General features: G+C 43.5%; 1 protein-coding gene across 1 annotated transcript; it reads right to left on the reverse strand.

The window, feature by feature from the left end:
• Positions 1–1,247: 1,247 nt before the first annotated feature.
• On the reverse strand, positions 1,248–19,346 carry LOC114546096 (retinal guanylyl cyclase 2). The gene is made up of 23 exons (XM_028564761.1): positions 19,106–19,346; positions 17,602–17,832; positions 16,990–17,145; positions 15,119–15,261; positions 14,809–14,964; positions 13,742–13,891; positions 12,920–13,139; positions 12,707–12,782; positions 11,055–11,136; positions 10,602–10,718; positions 10,372–10,455; positions 9,875–10,051; positions 5,805–5,958; positions 5,155–5,298; positions 4,912–5,060; positions 4,489–4,652; positions 3,965–4,088; positions 3,806–3,874; positions 2,993–3,167; positions 2,626–2,724; positions 2,452–2,537; positions 1,437–1,522; positions 1,248–1,332 (listed from the first exon to the last, which is right to left on the reverse strand). The coding sequence occupies exons 1-23, from the start codon at positions 19,344–19,346 to the stop codon at positions 1,248–1,250; spliced, it is 3,168 nt and encodes a 1,055-aa protein (XP_028420562.1).

Consider the following 19,346-nt stretch of genomic DNA (forward strand, 5'->3'; position numbering starts at 1 on the left):
GATACAAGTCAGCAGCTGTCCACGGGACAAATGTCCGAGCCCATCTGCACCACAACGATCAGCTGCGAGATTACCAAGGTGTCAGACGGCCAATTAAACCCGTCAGTCCTTATCAATTCTTATTATTCTTATTCTTTATTTATAAAAGACAACACACATTTATCAACATTTCTGTAAATGTGCCAGTGTTAGCCAGCTGGCTAATTTTCAACTGTAGTCCTTTGGCCAGATGATTTTAGACCAGAGCATCAGGAAACAGCAAGACATGTAGCGAACTGTGTCATGTAACGGTACTCGTCGTGACTTTAGCAGAAAAAAGACTTTCAAACACAACTTTCTAATGCAATGTTAGCACTAGCAATTTACTCCCAAAGACAAAAGAATCTTATTTTTATTTTACAATGCAAACTTTTTTTTACTAGTTTTTTGAACTGTTTGAATGATAGTAATAATCGTCTGTTAACATTTAAACGGTTAATCTTGAACATCCCTAATCAGGAACTTTCACCGCTGTTCTCATGGGAATAAATTAAAGCTATTTTCCGTAGTTTCTGTCTCCCCCATAAGTAATGACAACAGCAACTGTCGGCGTGTCCACATGATACAAGCCTTGCATGACCGCACCCCCGCCCTCCTCCACACAGTTACAAGCAGCCAAGGAGGACACAGAGGATTAAAAACACATGATGGAGTCTTCAGAAGAGGTAATTATCTTCACTCAATCTTCTGTGCCTGAAAGTCACCAGACGACACAATCTTCTGAGAAATCCAGAGAGTTGTGTGGAGCTGATAGTCTTAATTAGCTTTGTAGCAACTCAATTGGCTATGGCTTAATTGTAACAGACGTTCATTAATATCATAAAGTTACGCACTACAGCTTTAAACTCTGCTGTTGTTGGAGCTGCCTGTGAAAACCCAGCGTAAAGTTTACTGTGACCTCCCATTTCCTGCCCCAGCTGTTAGCAACCCTCTCGGCCTGGGCTGTGTAGCCGAGTTGATCAACGCCGGTTAACCCTTTCAAACACAAAGTTAACCCGGTTCAACCCTGAAACAAAAAATCAATAACTTAATTTAAAACCACAGTCAGTCTGTGAAATGATTTCTGATTATTATAAACTGATAACTGCTGTAGAATCTGACAACATTCATTCTTTAACAGTCTGTGTGTGTGCCTGTGTGAGTACTGTGTGCGTGTGTGTGTATTTATGTGTGTGCGTGCCTGCGCACGTGAATGCATGTGTGTGTAATCATTTCTTTATCATCTTCTGTCGGTCCAGAAACTTTTGTCTTCTTTCAACTGGAACCTCGTCCAGACTGATCCCATGACCCGACCTGAGAGAGAGAGAGAGCATATTTAATATTAAAATAATAATAATAACTGGTGTTTTGTAGATGTGTGTGTGTTAGTGTGTGTGTGTAGATGTGTGTGTTCTTACCCTCCGGTGAGGTCTGGAGGAACAGGAAGTGGACTATCGAAGCCGTCTCTCCCCATCAGCCAATACGTGTCCACAGTTCCTTTCACCTGCAAAAACATTTCAATCAATCTCAGGATGAACTCATAATATCTGTTCATGGAGATAAGCCCTCAGCAGAGTCTGTGAAGAAGTAAGAACCAAGTCTTGGCTGGCCAGAAGGGGGCTACCAGAAGAAGCCAGAGGTCTTGATGAAGCACTCTGAGAAGCATTGGCATGATCAAAGGTGACAGTGGAAAGGCATAGAGAAGCCCCAATAGGAACATGAAAATAAGCACAAACAACATGTCTATCTATTGCACCCTTGGTCAGGAGGGAGGATACCTCCTGTTTCGATGTCCAACTGAAGCTTGTACCCCTGGGCTAAGGTGGAAACCACCCAGGGATCCAAAGCATGAGCTGCCCAGCAGGGGAGTTGCTGCTGAGAGAAACATCCGACTGAAGAGGGACAGCTGTGCCGCAGCCTTTGTAGTGCGAAAAAATCTGCAACTCTTCATAACGTCACTTCATAACGTTCCCATGGCAACAGGGGAAAATGGCTGTAAACGCAACATTTTTCAACTTTCTGCTAAGATATACGTGACTTTTTTGCAACGAAAATGCGGGGATTATGAAATCATGCAAGCCCTGCATATTTTGCGTGGAAAGCGAAAGTGCATGATTGCGTTTTTCTGGAGTGACTGTAATACAAAACCATCATCGTGGCATATCTTGATAAACAAAAGGTCTGATGTTTCCTAATTACAAAATAATTAAGATCAGTATATATGATGGAATAGTGGCATTAAATGTGCCAGGGGCCACCAAATTAGGGCTTTTACTGCCAAACCTATTTTCAGGGGGGCATGCCCGCAATCCCTCACATTTGGTCTTTTGTGACTGTTGACACCAGAGACAGCAGATGTCTGAGCAGCAGATTGTACCACAGAATCAGAAATCACCCTACCCTCAAGGTGGTAAATCCCAGGATGTAAGTTACCTGGGCCTTTCTGGTCTCTATGTGGTACCCCGCTTTGAGGCTGGTCAGAACCTTCACCGTGCTCAGACTGATGTGGATCCTGTAGGCTGGAGGATCAACATCACTTATTAGGGTTAACACCAACAGAAGATCTATATTTCAGAATAAATTACTGATTTTTTATTTTCTACTTACGCAGTCCAGAGGATTCCATGAGTGAGGCCGTGGTCACTGTGTCTCCAAACAGACAATACCTGGGCATTGTGAGACCGACAACACCTGCCACCACTGGACCTGCAGATAGACAGAGAGAGAGATGGGTAAGAGAGACAGGTAATATCAATTTGCCAAAAAAGATATTTTAATTTAAAACTTGAGAAACGTAGAGAGAGAGACAGAGAGATAAGTCATGCTCACATGAGCTACTTTAAACTTTGTTGTTTAACTAGAAAAGTAGTTTTTAAAACTGGAATAAACCTGGATACCTTTACCAATACAAAAGGATTATACCAATTATACTATTTCCAATCACACATCAGTGTGTGTGTGCATGTGTGTGTACCTGAGTGCAGTCCAATGCGTATCTTGACTTTGATCTCTGGCATGTGTTTGATCTTAAATTCTCCGATTGAGTGCAGCAGTTCCAGAGACATGTTGGCCACTTCTCCTGCATGCCGATTCCCGTTTCTGTTGGGAATACCTGAAGCCACCATGTAGGCATCTCCAATTGTTTCTACCTGCAAACACAACACAGTTTCAGTCTGTCAGTCTGCAGTCACACTGGCTGTGTTGGTCCTCAGATGGTCTGGTAAAATGGTACAACACAAATACAAAAGCCACATCACAAATACAAAAGCCACAACACAAATAGAAAAGCCACAACACAACTACAAAAGCGACAATGGAAGTGACCGACAACGCAGCACTGTCAGCTGACAAAATAAAGAGCATTTCCAAATGTCTGCACGGTTTATAAACTGAGCCCACGGATGCACTCAAATTTCATTTTTTTCTACACAGCAGCTAATGAGGTGGACCATTTTGCTAACCCTAGCTCCCAGGGATTTACACTTCTATTTTTCTAATTTGACAATATAACTTGTGACATCAATGGGGTACTGCCTAAGGGGTATGACTCTAGGTAGTGATATTGGTTTTGTAAAGAATGCTAAATTTTCTGGTTTATTGTTTGGAAGACCCTAACCCTCTGTTTCTCTGTAGTTTCATTAGGACATGTAAAGCTCTACATATATTTTTAATAAAACTCAGCTTTCAGCGGATGTTGAAACTGAGAGAAAGACAAGTTCATTTATTTGGCTTCATGTGGACAAACAAAAACATTAAAATTCATTATGAATGTTCTTTAAGTTTTTACCTTGTAGACGTCATGACGCGCTATGATAGCATCAAACATCGTGTAGAGATCGTTTAGTAGGTCGACCACCTACACACACACACACACACACACACACACAGACACCATGTCAGTAATGTTAGCAGACAGATGATCACCAGGTGTTTGAGCAGTTTGTACCTCGATGGGTTCACTGAGAAATGAGATGGTTGTAAATCCAACGATGTCGCTGAAGTAAAGAGTGCAGTCTGAATAATGTTCAGGCTGGACCGGCTTCCCTTTCTTCAGAGCCTGAGCCACGGACCTGAAACACACACACAAAGACATTTTTTGCAAGATTTAGAAAAGTACACATCCTTCCATCTTTGTTCTGCTCCTGATCCTTGTATAGTAGTATATATATAGTATAGAGTAGTATTAAAAATATCTGCTGGGTTAGGGTTTCCATCCCAGAGTAAACAATGACTCAACAGCTCCTGATGGATGTTCAGACAACTATCAATGGAATACTAAGGTACTGAAGAGAACTCTGATTTCTGAGTGGATTTCTGGATGATGTCAATGATACAACATGTGTTTCCTGTCTGTCTATCTGAACAGGTGAGACTGTGAGCTCTGTTTTTTGAGGCGAGGGTTAGGGTTAGAACTGTAATCTTTGATAAAAATCCGGTGCCAGTTTCAGTTTTAAATCAAAAGTGTCTTACTTTGGGAGCAGCTGTCCGATCAGCTTATCGGTCTTTTGTCTCTCAATCTCCAGTTCGTCAGTTCGTTCTCTGATCAGGTCCTCCAGGTTGGAACTGTACTGCTCCAACATCCGCAGCATCGAGTCGATGATGTTCGCCCTCTTCCCTTTGTTAATGCCCCGAAACTGCAAGCAGGGGGAAAACACAGGATAAAAATCTGATGAAACACGGGACAAAACACAGGACAAACAGCAGACAAATACAGGATAATCATGGGACAAAACGAGGACACACAAGGGATAAAAATCTGATAAAACATGGGACTAAACACAAGACCAACAGGAGACAAATGCAGGATAATCACGGGACAAAACGCTGATAAAATCTGGGACAAAACCCGGGACAAAAATCTAATAAAACACTGATTAGAAAATGCCGCCTTACCTGTTTGAAGATGTGGTCGAAGCCGGGCCTCTGACTCGGATCTTCGCTCCAACACTCGTTCATCAGACTGAGACACTCAGCCGGAGCTTCATCCACCGAAACTATCGGTCTGCAGAGAGGGGGGGGATGCTTCAGATGCTCCACGATCTCTGAGAGACAAGGAGAGAGACAGAGAAAGGTAGAGAGACAGACAGGTTAAACAGACAGACAGGTTAGACAGACAGACAGACAGGCTTGTCTCACCCTGGGCAGGCATGTCCATCATGGCGTAAGGCAGAGTTCGTGAGATCACTTCCTGTATGATGATGGAGAAACTGAAAACGTCTCCAGAAAATGAACCTCCTCGGACCGGATTCCTCAAGAGCTCTGGAGCCGTCCACAGCAGCTCTGAGAGACAGACAGGTGGAGAGACAGACAGGTAGAGAGTGAGACAGATGGACAGACAGACAGGCAGACAGATAGACAGACATACAAACAAACAGAGACAGAAGGACATACAGACAGAGAGACACAGACAGGTCTATTAAATATTTGCATGATTCTTGTTCCATTATGTTGTTCCACTATGTTTAAATGTTTTGTGTGATTCAGTTTAACAGGGAAACAAACATTCAGCTTCATATTTCAGACAAAAACTCTGAGATTACAACCAACCTTCAGCTTCATATTTTAGACAGAAACTGAGATTCAAACAAACATTCAGCTTCATATTTTAGACAGAAACTGAGATTCAAACAAACATTCAGCTTCATATTTCAGACAAAAACTCTGAGATTACAACCAACCTTCAGCTTCATATTTTAGACAGAAACTGAGATTCAAACAAACATTCAGCTTCATATTTTCGTTCTTCTGAACACTTTTTACTTAATTATTATCGTTAAAGTTTTCACCTTGCGGGTCCTCGGGAAGGCTGATGTTCTCAGAGTGAAGGATCATGGGAAGTCCATAGTCTGTGATTTTCAGAACGAAGCGTCCATCGACTAAACAGTTTGTGGACTTCAGACGGCCGTGACTCAACCCTCGTAGATGAAGGTACTTCATCCCCTGAAACAGAAAACTGCATTTATTTTTGTTAAAGAATAATGAAAGTCAGACAGGAAGTTCCTGTCTGACTTTCTGTGTTCCTACCACCTCAAGAACATTGCCAAACTACTGTACCTCCCACACTCTGTCTGTCAGATGCTTAAATCTGGTCCACATCTTTGTCTCCTCAAGGCTGAACTACTGCAATGCTCCCCTCATCGGGACTCCTAGCAAGAGCCTTCAAAAACTACAACACATCCAAAAAAGTGCAGCTAGGATCCTAATGAATATACAAAAGTCAATCCTTTATGACTCATAAAGGACTGAGTTCTAAATCTTCCTACTCACCCTTTAGTGCATCCACGGCAATGCCCCCTCCCCCCTACCTCAAAGAGTCATTCGCACTGGGACGGCCTCTAGCTCACCCAGAAAGAGCGCTCGCCCCATGTTGGCTGAGTCCTGCAGCGGCGTAGGTTTGAATCCAACCTGCTGCCCTTTGCTGCGTGTCATCCCCCATCTCTCTCCCCCTTTCTGGTCTATCCACTCTCATTAAAGGGAAACGCCCCAAAAAATAATATTTAAAAAAAAAAAAAAAAAGTAACCTCTGCTCCGAAAACAAAGTCCTTCTTCTACCCACCAGGACCAAGTTCCGCACAATGGGGGATTGGGCTTTCTGCTTAGCCGCTCCTTGCCTGTAGAACTCCCTCCCAGACCACCTGAGGGATCCACAAACCACTGACTCATACAAGAAGGCCTAAAAAACTTTCTTTTTAAGCATGCTTTGGCGTAAATCCTTGATTTTTATTTGTTTGTCTTTCTTTCTTTGCTTTGCTTCTGTTTTTACCCTGTCTTGGATATCCTGTAGCAGGATTAATTATTTAATGAAAAGTGCTCTACAAATAAAATATATTATTATTATAAAGGATCAGTAACCACACCAACAAATTTTAAACCCTAAACCCAACGTTAAGGTGGATTCACCGTCCCAGGTCATTGTGTCGCAGTAATCTTTGCTTCCTCTCTGCCTTGGCTTTGACAGTGTTGGAATGTAACTAAGTACATCTACTCCAGTACTGTACTTCAGTACCAAATGTTGAGGTATTTGTACTTTACTTGAGTCTTTTCTTTTCATGCCACTTTCTACTTCTACTCTATATTGCAGAGAGAAATATTGTACTTTTCACTCCACTACGTTCATCTGTTCCAGCTTTAGTTACTAGTTACTTTAGTTACTCCACTACATTCATCTGTTCCAGCTTTAGTTACTAGTTACTTTAGTTACTCCACTACATTCATCTGTTACAGCTTTAGTTACTAGTTACTTTAGTTACTCCACTACATTCATCTGTTACAGCTTTAGTTACTTTAGTTACTCCACTACATTCATCTGTTCCAGCTTTAGTTACTAGTTACTTTAGTTACTCCGCTACATTCATCTGTTCCGGCTTTAGTTACTAGTTACTTTAGTTACTCCACTACATTCATCTGTTCCAGCTTTAGTTACTAGTTACTTTAGTTACTCCACTACATTCATCTGTTCCAGCTTTAGTTACTAGTTACTTTAGTTACTCCACTACATTCATCTGTTCCAGCTTTAGTTACTAGTTACTGTACACATTAAGATTACTGCTCACTAAACACATATAGGGCCCTATCTTGCACTCAGCGCAATTGCCTTTGTACACTGATGCATGTATCGTTGCTATTTTGCACCCGACGCACAGCGGACTTTTCCCTCCACAGACGCACATCGGTAAATTAGGGAATGTATTTGCACTCCCGGGGGAGGTTCAGTGAAAAGAGGAGGCGTGTTCAGGCGCAAACGTTCCCTGGTGCTATTTTGCAGTTTCAGAAAATAATTCTGCCACTGACCAGGAAAAACCTGGTCTAAAGTCAGTGGTGCTAGTCTAAAGTCAGTGGTGCTAGTCTAAAGTCAGTGGTGCTAGTCTACAGTCAGTGGTGCTAGTCTAAAGTCAGTGGTGCTAGTCTGAAGTCAGTGGTGCTAGTCTAAAGTCAGTGGTGCTAGTCTGAAGTCAATGGTGCTAGTCTAAAGTCAATGGTGCTAGTCTAAAGTCAATGGTGCTAGTCTAAAGTCAGTGGTGCTAGTCTGAAGTCAGTGGTGCTAGTCTAAAGTCAATGGTGCTAGTCTAAAGTCAATGGTGCTAGTCTAAAGTCAGTGGTGCTAGTCTGAAGTCAGTGGTGCTAGTCTAAAGTCAGTGGTGCTAGTCTAAAGTCAGTGGTGCTAGTCTATGGTGCTAGTCTAAAGTCAGTGGTGCTAGTCTAAAGTCAGTGGTGCTAGTCTATGGTGCTAGTCTAAAGTCAGTGGTGCTAGTCTAAAGTCAATGGTGCTAGTCTATGGTGCTAGTCTAAAGTCAGTGGCGCTAGTCTAAAGTCACGTAGCATTCAGATGCTATTTTAGGGGCGCATGCTTGGCCATAATGTAGCGTGTGCACAACGCACATACATCTTGCTTCTCTCATCTACACACGCAGCAGTTCCCATTTTTCCAGAAAGAAAAAAGAAAGAAAAATATTACTGAAAATGTGCTTCAGATGTTAGGATAGGTCAGGAGGCACTTTACAGTACAGTCCTCAAAATGTCCCAGCATTCTTTGTGGCTTTTTGTGTTTTACACAACATTTCCATAAATTATGGATGTGTTGATGACATCAATGAAGAAATATTAGAGGACTTAAGGAGACATGATGTTGAACTACAGCAGGATTGGACATTCCAGCGGGTTCTGGTGGAGTGGCAATGCGCGTTGCGCTCCTGGTGGAGCAGGGGGACGGAGATGCAGTGGGGGGGAGGAGGAAGGGGCACAACAGGAGCAGGTGGTGCGTTTGGAGGCCCACGCTCAATGGCTGCAATCAATCCTCTCCAGACTTGAGGAGATGCGCCCGAGAGGAGCAGCAACATCGCCACCCGGTCAAGACGGCATTTATTACTTTGCTGCATCCCGGACAGCTCCCGCTGGCATGTGTGTGTGTGTGTGTGTGTGTGTGTGTGTGTGTGTGTGTCTGTCCCGCTGGCGTGCGCCAGCCAAATCCGCCGTCATAATAGCAATCCGCCATGGAACAAGCGCACCTGCTCTTAAAGGGAATGTGAGATGACGCTCTGATTAGTTTATTGCACGTTACGCCCAAACCACACCTAGCTACTTCAGACCAACCCATTTTAGATTTGCATCGGGCGCAAGACTCATTTATCCCGCCGGTATCATAGCAACAGCGCCAGAGATCCGCCCACAAAGCTACTTGCATTTCACGTTTGATACTTGCGTTTCAGATCGATATGAATATTAAAATCACCAAACATAACAACCCAATAATAGAGGAGAAAAGATCACTGAATTTAGACATAAAAGAACAGTTTGAACCAGGGGGCTGGTAAATTAAAACACAAACTGATTAGAACTACCAACTTTGGTCACCTGTGGTTCAAATGATGAAAAAAACTGTCCGACTTTGAAAGCAAGTCCTGGTGAGGTCCTGGGAGTACTGATAAAACAACAGTCTGGTGGACAAAGGGTAGTATTAGTATTAGTAGTAGGGTCAGTAGTAGTATTAGTTAGTTAGAGTTAGTAGTACTACTAATCTGGATGTTTGTATCACTAGGAGTAGTATGGTTAGTAGGAGTATTACCTTGATGCAGCAAGGACTTGAACATCCAGTTCAGTCTCATGTCTCCGTCAGGGTTAGTAGTATTAGTATTAGTAGTAGTAGTTGTTGTAGTAGTAGTAGTTAACAGGATGTTTGTGCCACTAGCAGTAGTAGGGTTAGGGTTAATATTAGTAGTAGGGTCAGGTAGTATTAGCAATAGTAGTAGTATTCATTTGATGAGGTCCATTAGAAGCAAGGACTTGAACATCCAGTTCAGTCTCTTGTCTCCATCAGGCTCACAGTTAGTAGTATTAGCAGTAGTAGTAGTAGTATTACCTTGATGAGGTCCATTAGCAGCGAGGACTTGAACATCCAGTCCAGTCTCATGTCTCCGTCGGCCAGCAGGTCGGCCAGACTCCCCCGAGGACAGTGTTCCACCACCAGAGCAAAGATCCCTGAGTCCACGAACAATCCCACGTAAAGGTTTGTGTTCTCGTGTCGCATCTCCCTCAGCTGCACACACAGGGAAATATAATGGTAAATATATTCAGTTCACTGTACTGTATATATCATATTAATCGTTAAATTGTCAGAATTGTCAGAATATAGCTATATAAACTGTCAGAGTATTAATATATATACTGTCAACATATTCATCTATAAACTGTGAAAATATTAATCAATTTGATGTCTTACACAGTAGCTTATTATGTATTTTATATTTAGCATGCTTTTATTTTCTTACAGAATATAATGGTTACAGTTTTTAATGTTTTTAATTGTCCTTTTAATGTTTTATGTAAAGTGAAATGTGCTCTAAATAAACTTTGTACATGGCTGAAAAGACTCAGAGTGCTTTGATTCACAGCTGTTATCTTCCTTTCAACGGGGATCTTCTTCAGCCAAACCCAGTCACCCTGGCAACAACACAACCAATCAGAGCACAGTCAGTTAGTCAGACAGAAAGACAGGCAGACATGCAGGCAGACATACAGACAGATAGACAGACAGACACACACAGACAGACACAGACACAGACAGGCCGACAGACAGACAGGTGTACCTCCAGGATTCCGATGTTGGAGCTCTCAGGTGACGTCAGGATGTAACTTCGAGCGATCGAGCGCATCGGAGTATTTATTTCCAGAAGACTCCTCATGATCGACTCATCGTTCAGTTTCTACAAAAACAATAAAACACCAACAACTTCATCAACGACAAAATGTCTCCAATAACTAAAGACAAACATCATCACCAGGAGTTTAACACATCCACTTCAAACAGAAAAACAGGCCGCTACATTCTGGAGATTTTGATTCTGGATCACTGCTGAAACTTTAAAAACACCTGCAGATTCAGTTTGGATCAAAAGTGTTCTCCAATTACTGTACTGTTAATGAGAGAACCTTAAGGAAACAGGTTCTGTTAATTAGAACCTTGAGGAATAGTTTATGTTAATGAGAACCTTAAGGAAACAGGTTCTGTTAATGAGAACCTTGAGGAAACAGTTTCTGACCTTCTTGCTGACTTGAGTGTCGATGAAGACGATGTCGTCCAGAGTCAGAACCAGTTTGGTCGTGCTCACTCTTCTGTAAATCCTGAACACAGATTATTATTATGAGTGTGTGTGTGTCTGTGTGTGTGTGTCAATCCTCCTTCTCAAATCTCAAACTTTTTTTTCATCTTCTCTAACCTACTTGATCCCTCCAGTTCCCCCTTCCCTCCTCCCTCCTATCAACCCACTTTGTCAACTTCTTTGTAAAAAAGATAGATTACATACTGTACGTTCTTCATTCTCCAACACACTTCCTGAAATCAACTTACCATCCATCACATCCACTACTCTTTCATCCCTCTATCGCCAAATCAAGTTCATACCATGATTACTTCTGCCTGCCCAACCACCTGCCCCCTTGATCCTATTCCTTCTCACCTTCACCAGTCTAATGCTCTCAAACGTCTTCCTTTCCTCACCTATCTTATCAACGCCTCCTTGCTGGCTGTTTCCCCAATGCTCTCAATGAAGCAAGAATGACCCTTCTCCATAAAAAACCCACAATCAACGGATGAAGAAATAGATGAAGGGAGACAGGTCTGTAGTTTCACCTCAGACCCGTCTCCCTTCAACCATTTCTTTCCAAAACTCTTGGGCATGCCATTCATAATCAACTCTCTACCTATCTCCACCAGAACAACCTTCTGGATCTCCACCAGTCTGGCTTCAAGGCTGGTCACTCAACAGAAACTGCCCTCCTTGCTGTCACTGAGCAGCTTCACATCGCTAGAACAACCTCTTTCTCCTCCGTCGTCATCCTTCTGGATCTTTCTGCTGCCTTTGACACAGTGAACCACCAGACCCTTATTTTGACACTTCAGGATCTGGGTGTCTCAGGCTCTGCGCTCTCTTTGCTCACAACTTACCTGGAAGGCCGCACCTACCGGGTAACTTAGAGAGGATCTGTCTGGGTCCCTTCGTCTTTTCTCTATACACCAAATCTCTCAGGTCTGTCATTCATTGATGTCTTTTCCTACCACAGCTATGCAGACAACACCCAACTTATTCTCTCCTTTCCCCAGTCTGAACGCAGGTAGCAGCACATATCTCAGCTTGTCTGACTGACATTTCTTCTTGGATGTCCACACACCACCTAAAACTCAACCCTGACAAGACTGAGCTTCCAGACACTAGTACTTGCATACAGGGCCACGAACAGATCAGGCCCATGTTCCAGGACATGGTGAAATCCTACACCCCAGCTAGCCCAACTCCGCTCTGCATCAGCCAACCTGCTTGCTGCCCCCTCACAGCGAGGGACAACTAATCACTCAACGAAATCTGGACTGTTTGCTGTCCTGGCTCCTAAATGGTGGAATGAGCTCCCTATTGACATCAGGATGGCCGAAAGCCTACACATCTTCCGCCGCAGACTAAAAATACATCTCTTCTGACTCCACATTGGATAATAAAAAACACAATGTGGCTCTTTGTAGTTTGCATTTACTTCTTGCTGTCCGGAGTTTGTACCTTTAAGGTCGAAAGCACTTATGGATAAAAGTGTCAGTTAAATAACATGTAATGTAAAAAAATGTTATGTATGTGTGTTTGTGTGTGTGTGTGTGTGTGTGTGTGTGTGTGTGTGTGTGTGTGTGTATGTGTGTGTGTGTCACCTGAACCAGTAGATGAAAGCTCCAATCACAGCGCAGAGTACCAGGAAGATGAAGAACATTGTCACAGAGCCCAAACCTGCAGAGGAAAAACAAAAAACAAAAATAAAGTACGCTGACATTATTGTGACAAACAGCAGGGGGAGCTGTTCACCTGACCCCCCAAACCAGGGATGATAGACAAAGTCTCCCCTTTCTGTAGGTCAGTGAACGCACCACTACTGCAGGCCTCCTCTGGACTGAACCAACAGAAGCTGGCTGTGGGGGGTTTTCCTCCAGGGAAGATGAAGGAGTGACTCAGTGGTCTCAGACCCCCGACCATCCCGTCCGTGTGCGTCGGAGCGAGCGTGTGCGTCGGCACGAAGCGGTCGCCGTTACTGTCCAACACCACGTACCTGGCCTGCAGGCCACGCCCATTTTTACCGCCGTACAACTCCTGAGAGAAACCATAGAAGAAGGGAGCGTCAGATATTATCAGGGTGGTAACTGATAATACTGGCCGAATGACATTTAACGGAGAACAGGTCCTACATTATTCAGACCAGTGGTGTAGTCGGTTGTTTAGTAGTGAGTATACTGCTTCACACTCATCCTTTCCAGGGCAATCCGTCCCAGAGAGACGCGTCCCAGAGAGGTGTTTTGTTTCTGTAGTTTTTGTAATGTTAAAGTCGTCTGCAGTATCACTCGAAGCAGTAATAGCTTCGGGGGCAAACACTGAAGGAGTGTAGTTTGAGTTTGTTTTCATCTTGTATCTTTGGTGTATGGTGAGTCACAATAGTTCATTTCAAATTTGCGCGGAGAATGATTGCTCCTAGGTGATTCACAACACAGACGGGGGTAAAATCATGTAGTGTAAAAGTTCTGTCATGAAACAATCGCCATTACGAATCCTGGCGCTTTTCAAAGTGCGTATACAAGAATCCTTAACCTTTCCCAGTTGGTACACAACGTATACCTGCGTATCACGTACTGTAGACTACACTACTGGGTTAGACAAATGCATTTAAAAGATTTAATTAAAGGTTAAATGTTTCTGACCTGATTGAAGCCCTGGAAATCAAAGCCTCCATCTGACTGGACGAGCTGATCACCTTTCACCCAGTGCCCGCCCCCTGCCTGACGACGCTCCTCCACCGCCTTAGCAACAAAGTACACCATGTTGAAGATCGTCCCAAAGACCGGAGAAACCTGCAGACAAAAGTCAGGCAAAATGAATCACATTTTATTTACAAAAACATCCAATATGTTATTATTTTTATAACTGTTTAAGTGTGGGGTTGTCCTAACCCCAAAACTATCGCACTGTAGCATTGAATGCTTTTGTGGGAATTACTGGAATGGTTGGGTCCTTGTAAATTATAGAGTGTGGTCTAGACCTACTCTATCTGTAAACTGTCCTGAGATAACTCTTGTTATGATTTGATACTATAAATAAAATTGAATTGAAATTGAATTAGTATCTGTTGCGTAGTAATAGTTGTGTAGTATGTGTTGTGTAGTAGTAGTTGTGTAGCATCTGTTGTGTAGTAATAGTTGTGTAGTATGTGTTGTGTAGCAGTAGTTGTGTAGTAATAGTTGTGTAATAGTAGTCGTGTAGTATGTGTTGTGTAGCAGTAGTTGTGTAGTAATAGTTGTGTAATAGTAGTCGTGTAGTATGTGTTGTGTAGTAGTAGCTGTGTAGTAATAGTTGTGTAGCAGTAGTTGTGTAGTATGTGTTGTGTAGCAGTAGTTGTGTAGTAATAGTTGTGTAATAACCTCAGTAGCAGCCACAGCAGAGCGAATCTCTCGGGTTATGTGTTGTGTAGCAGTAGTTGTGTAGTATCTGTTGTGTAGCAGTAGTTGTTGTGTAGTATGTGTTGTGTAGCAGTAGTTGTGTAGCAGTAGTTGTTGTGTAGTATGTGTTGTGTAGCAGTAGTTGTGTAGTAATAACCTCAGTAGCAGCCACAGCAGAGCGAATCTCTCAGATTATTATGTGTTGTGTAGCAGTAGTTGTGTAGCAGTAGTTGTTGTGTAGTATGTGTTGTGTAGCAGTAGTTGTGTAGCAGTAGTTATTGTGTAGTATGTGTTGTGTAGCAGTAGTTGTGTAGCAGTAGTTGTGTAATAACCTCAGTAGCAGCCACAGCAGAGCGAATCTCTCGGGTTATTTGAGCCTGACGAAAAGCTTCGTAGAAACTCTGGTCCGACGCCATGGTAACGGTCAGCACGGAGCTGTAGGCGCGACGAAGCTTCGTGTTATTGGTCAGCTGAGGAAATACTGTGTCCTGATTGGACAGAGGAGGGAAACAGGGAACAAACATCAGCTTCAAGAGAACTTTACTCAGACCGAGGACTTTGGAGATTATTTTTATAATCAGAAAACAGCTTCAGTAAGAAATATAATGTTATCGTTTCAGGAAGTTAAGGATGGGTGGTTACCTGGTACGGCATGGCGTACAGCAGGGCGTCATACGGAATGAAGATGTAACCGTCGGAAACCATCCCCATGTCCAGAGCAGCCAATAGGAGCTCTTCCTGATCCTGTCCACCAATCAGGACCGAGCTCATGCACATTATCACCACTGCAAAAGGGAATTTAAAAACAGTTTTCAGATGTAAATCCGCTTATTATCTGCAGATAAAAATAATGTTTCTGTTTATAAAAAGGAGTTTTAGATGATCTCCTCTGTGATCTTTACAGCCTAGTTCAAAACAAAGAGTTTCGACGAGACGAGGTGACACTAGCAACTACTTAGAATGGGTCGGTCTGCAGCGTTACCATAGCAATGACTCTTTTGTCATCGATATATATATACACATTGATACCGCATTCACCGCTGCTATTCCTTGGAAAGATCATCGACGCAGTCGCCACTGTAGGACAGACAGATCATAATTTCTTGATGTATTTCCAACAGATTTTCAAGCAGTTTGCTTCGCTACAGATGCCAGATATGTATTTATGATACAGGATACTTGGTTAAATTAAAAATGGGTGTTTTAATACCAAAATACCTTATCTTGTCTAGATGGTAACAGTATGTGTGAGATACAGTACAGGCCAAAAGTTTGGACACACCTTCTCATTCAATGTGTTTCTTTATTGTCATGACTATTTACATTGTAGATTCTCACTGAAGGCATCAAAACTATGAATGAACACATATGGAATTATGTACTTAACAAAAAAGTGTGAAATAACTGAAAACATGTCTTATATTTTTAGATTCTTCAAAGTAGCCACCCTTTGCTTTTTTGATAGCGCTGCAAACCCTTGGTGTTCTCTCAATGAGCTTCATGAGGTAGTCACCTAAAATGGTTTTACCTTCACAGGTGTGCTTTGTCAGGGTTCATTAGTGGAATTATTTCCCTTATTAATAAAAAAGCAAAGGGTGGCTACTTTGAAGAATCTAAAATATAAGACATGTTTTCAGTTATTTCACTTTTTGTTAAGTACATAACTCCATATGTGTTCATTCATAGTTTTGATGCCTTCAGTGAGAATCTACAATGTAAATAGTCATGAAAATAAAAAGAAAACACATTGAATGAGAAGGTGTGTCCAAACTTTTGGCCTGTACTGTATATACATTGCAATTATCTATAGAGACCAAAATATACTACTAATTACTTAAATAAAAATAGCTTAGCTTAATTCAGTATAAGGAGAGTCACTTAACTTAATGTTAGCTTAGCAGGATTAACATTAGCTCTTTTGATTTCAAATTAAACACGTTCCTAACATAAAAATATTGAAAAACACCTTTTTAAAATGTTATTCAATGTTGCTTAGTAGTTTCCATCCAAAAGCAGCAAAAAAGTCTTTTTCTCTGAGTCTTTTTGGTCAAATGGGTCAGATGTCCGTCTCAAAATGGCGGAGGCACAGACGCATCTCACGAACCGAATGCTGTATCTACATATATATACTGTATATCTTTGGTCTTCTCCTTGTTGCGTCTAAATATGAATGTGGGTAACATTAGTGATAGTGAGATACTTGCTACAGCTGCCACAGCATTTCTAACGTCTGTAGAAACAGGAGACGTCTCTTACGGTCTAAAACCAGCCTCTGGAGACTCCACCAGAGGCTGGATTGAGTCAAGCTGAGACGGGCCGGTTTTGACCACTGAAACCTGCAGGGAGCACATTCTAAAATGGTTTCGTCTCGTCACTAATCTTTGGTCTGAACTGGACTTTAGAGTTAGACAGAGTTTTTCGATGGAAATCAACTGATCACGTGCAGATAAATAATGTTTCTGTGTATGAAGATGTTAATCTCATCTGATCTGTTGAACACAAACAGCCCTGACCTTTGACCTTGTCGGCTTCTCTGATAATTTTGAGCGCCTCCCGAGGTCCGCCCTTGCTCTCTGTTTCTATGGTCACCACTGGACCAATCGGCAGGCCCAGAGCTCGGAGCGCCGAGGCCACTTCCTGTCCGGTGCTCTCCCATAGGTCGGATGGAGCTGATGACAAACATAAAGAAAAAACTTGATTTAGGTCTTTACATTCTCCCTCATCCACGATGTTGGGTTTAACTGTATTTATTATTCCCAACCAGAGATAAAGCCTGAGATAAGATAGGACTCCTAAAGATTGTTAGGATTGGCTTCTGTAATACCATATTGGAAAACACTAGGGCTGCAATATGAATTGTTTATCGCAATATCAACTCTCGTAATAAACACAAAAGACAGATTTTGTGTAAGAAAATGTCAGCAGAAAACTGCACTTTAACGGTCATTATTTTTTTTGTTTTTTAGTAGTTTAGCTCGCGTTCATGTTCAATGTGTTTAATAAAAGAAAGTTAGAGATGATTTCCTTTCATTAGTTTTAAACTCAACAAGCAGTTTGTTGTTGTATTTTATCAGAACTGAGAACACTTTAATATCTGGTTATGGAGATGTTCAACGTTATCCCACCAGAGACCACGGCGACGTGCGCCCAGCGGAAGAACCGCAGCACGGTGAACAGCACCCTGCTGGGCGGCGTGATGGGCGGCAGGTTCGGCCAATCAGCATCCAGACAGCCTGGCGAGGCAAGGCCTGCCTCCCAGTGCTGAGCGAATAGGGAGGCAGCGTGGCAGAGGGCGGGGTTAAAGGGCCCGATGTAGGCGTGGCCATAACCCTCCATGTCCCCGAGATCTGTCAGCGCTGAAATACAACCAGAGAAGAAGAACAGTCAGCGCTGAATACAACCAGAGAAGAAGAAGACAATCTAAAGGTCTTTAATTTCATATGTATATATATATATATATATATATATATATATATATATATATATATATATATCCATTCATCCATCCATCCATCCATCCATCCATCCATCCTCGTCCGCTTATCCGTGTCGGGTCGCTGGGGAGCAGCTCCAACAGGGGACCCCAAACTTCCCTTTCCCGAGCAACATTAACCAGCTCCGACTGGGGGATCCGGCGTTCCCAGGCCAGGTTGGAGATATAATCCCTCCACCTAGTCCTGGGTCTTCCCCGAGGCCTCCTCCCAGCTGGACCTCCCTCCACCTAGTCCTGGGTCTTCCCGAGGCCTCCTCCCAGCTGGACCTCCCTCCACCTAGTCCTGGGTCTTCCCGAGGCCTCCTCCCAGCTGGACCTCCCTCCACCTAGTCCTGGGTCTTCCCGAGGCCTCCTCCCAGCTGGACCTCCCTCCACCTAGTCCTGGGTCTTCCCGAGGCCTCCTCCCAGCTGGACCTCCCTCCACCTAGTCCTGGGTCTTCCCGAGGCCTCCTCCCAGCTGGACCTCCCTCCACCTAGTCCTCGTCTTCCCGAGGCCTCCTCCCAGCTGGACCTCCCTCCACCTAGTCCTGGGTCTTCCCGAGGCCTCCTCCCAGCTGGACCTCCCTCCACCTAGTCCTGGGTCTTCCCGAGGCCTCCTCCCAGCTGGACGTGCCTGGAACACCTCCCTAGGGAGGCGCCCAGGGGCATCCTTACCAGATGCCCGAACCACCTCAACTGGCTCCTTTCGACGACGGAAGGAGCAGCGGCTCACTCGAGCTCCTCACGGATGACTGAGCTTCTCACCCTATCTCTAAGGGAGACGCCAGCCACCCTCCTGAGGAAACCCATTTCAGCCTCTTGTACCCTGGATCTCGTTCTTTCGGTCATGACCCAGCCTTCATGACCATAGGTGAGGGTAGGAAGGAAAACTGACCGGTAGATCGAGAGCTTTGCCTTCTGGCTAAGCTCTCTTTCGTCACAACGGTGCGATAGATTGAATGTAATACCGCACCCGCTGCGCCCGATTCTCCGACCAATCTCCCGCTCCATTGTCCCCTCACTCGCGAACAAAACCCCAAGGTACTTGAACTCCTTCACTTGGGGTAAGGACTCATTCCCTACCTGGAGAAGGTATATATATATATATATATATAATTTAAGACCGTAAGATTATGTCTGCTGATTGGCTTACAAACCTTTGGAGGCGGAGCAGCTCTCGTCCAGCAGTTTGACGTCGTACCAGTATCCTCGGCTCATACCCATGTCGCTACGTAACCGTGACAACGCCAGGTTGGCTGCCGCCGACGGCATCGCCCGGGAGAACATGGGGTCACATGACCACGGGCCAATCAGAGCCAGCTTAAAGGTTGCTGTCCAGACTTCTGAAATGCATAGCAACCACAGACAGGCCCCTGGCAACCACCTGGGAAGCTGCAT

This window comes from Perca flavescens, chromosome 19 (genome assembly GCF_004354835.1).
Source record: "Perca flavescens isolate YP-PL-M2 chromosome 19, PFLA_1.0, whole genome shotgun sequence".
NCBI lineage: Eukaryota > Metazoa > Chordata > Actinopteri > Perciformes > Percidae > Perca > Perca flavescens.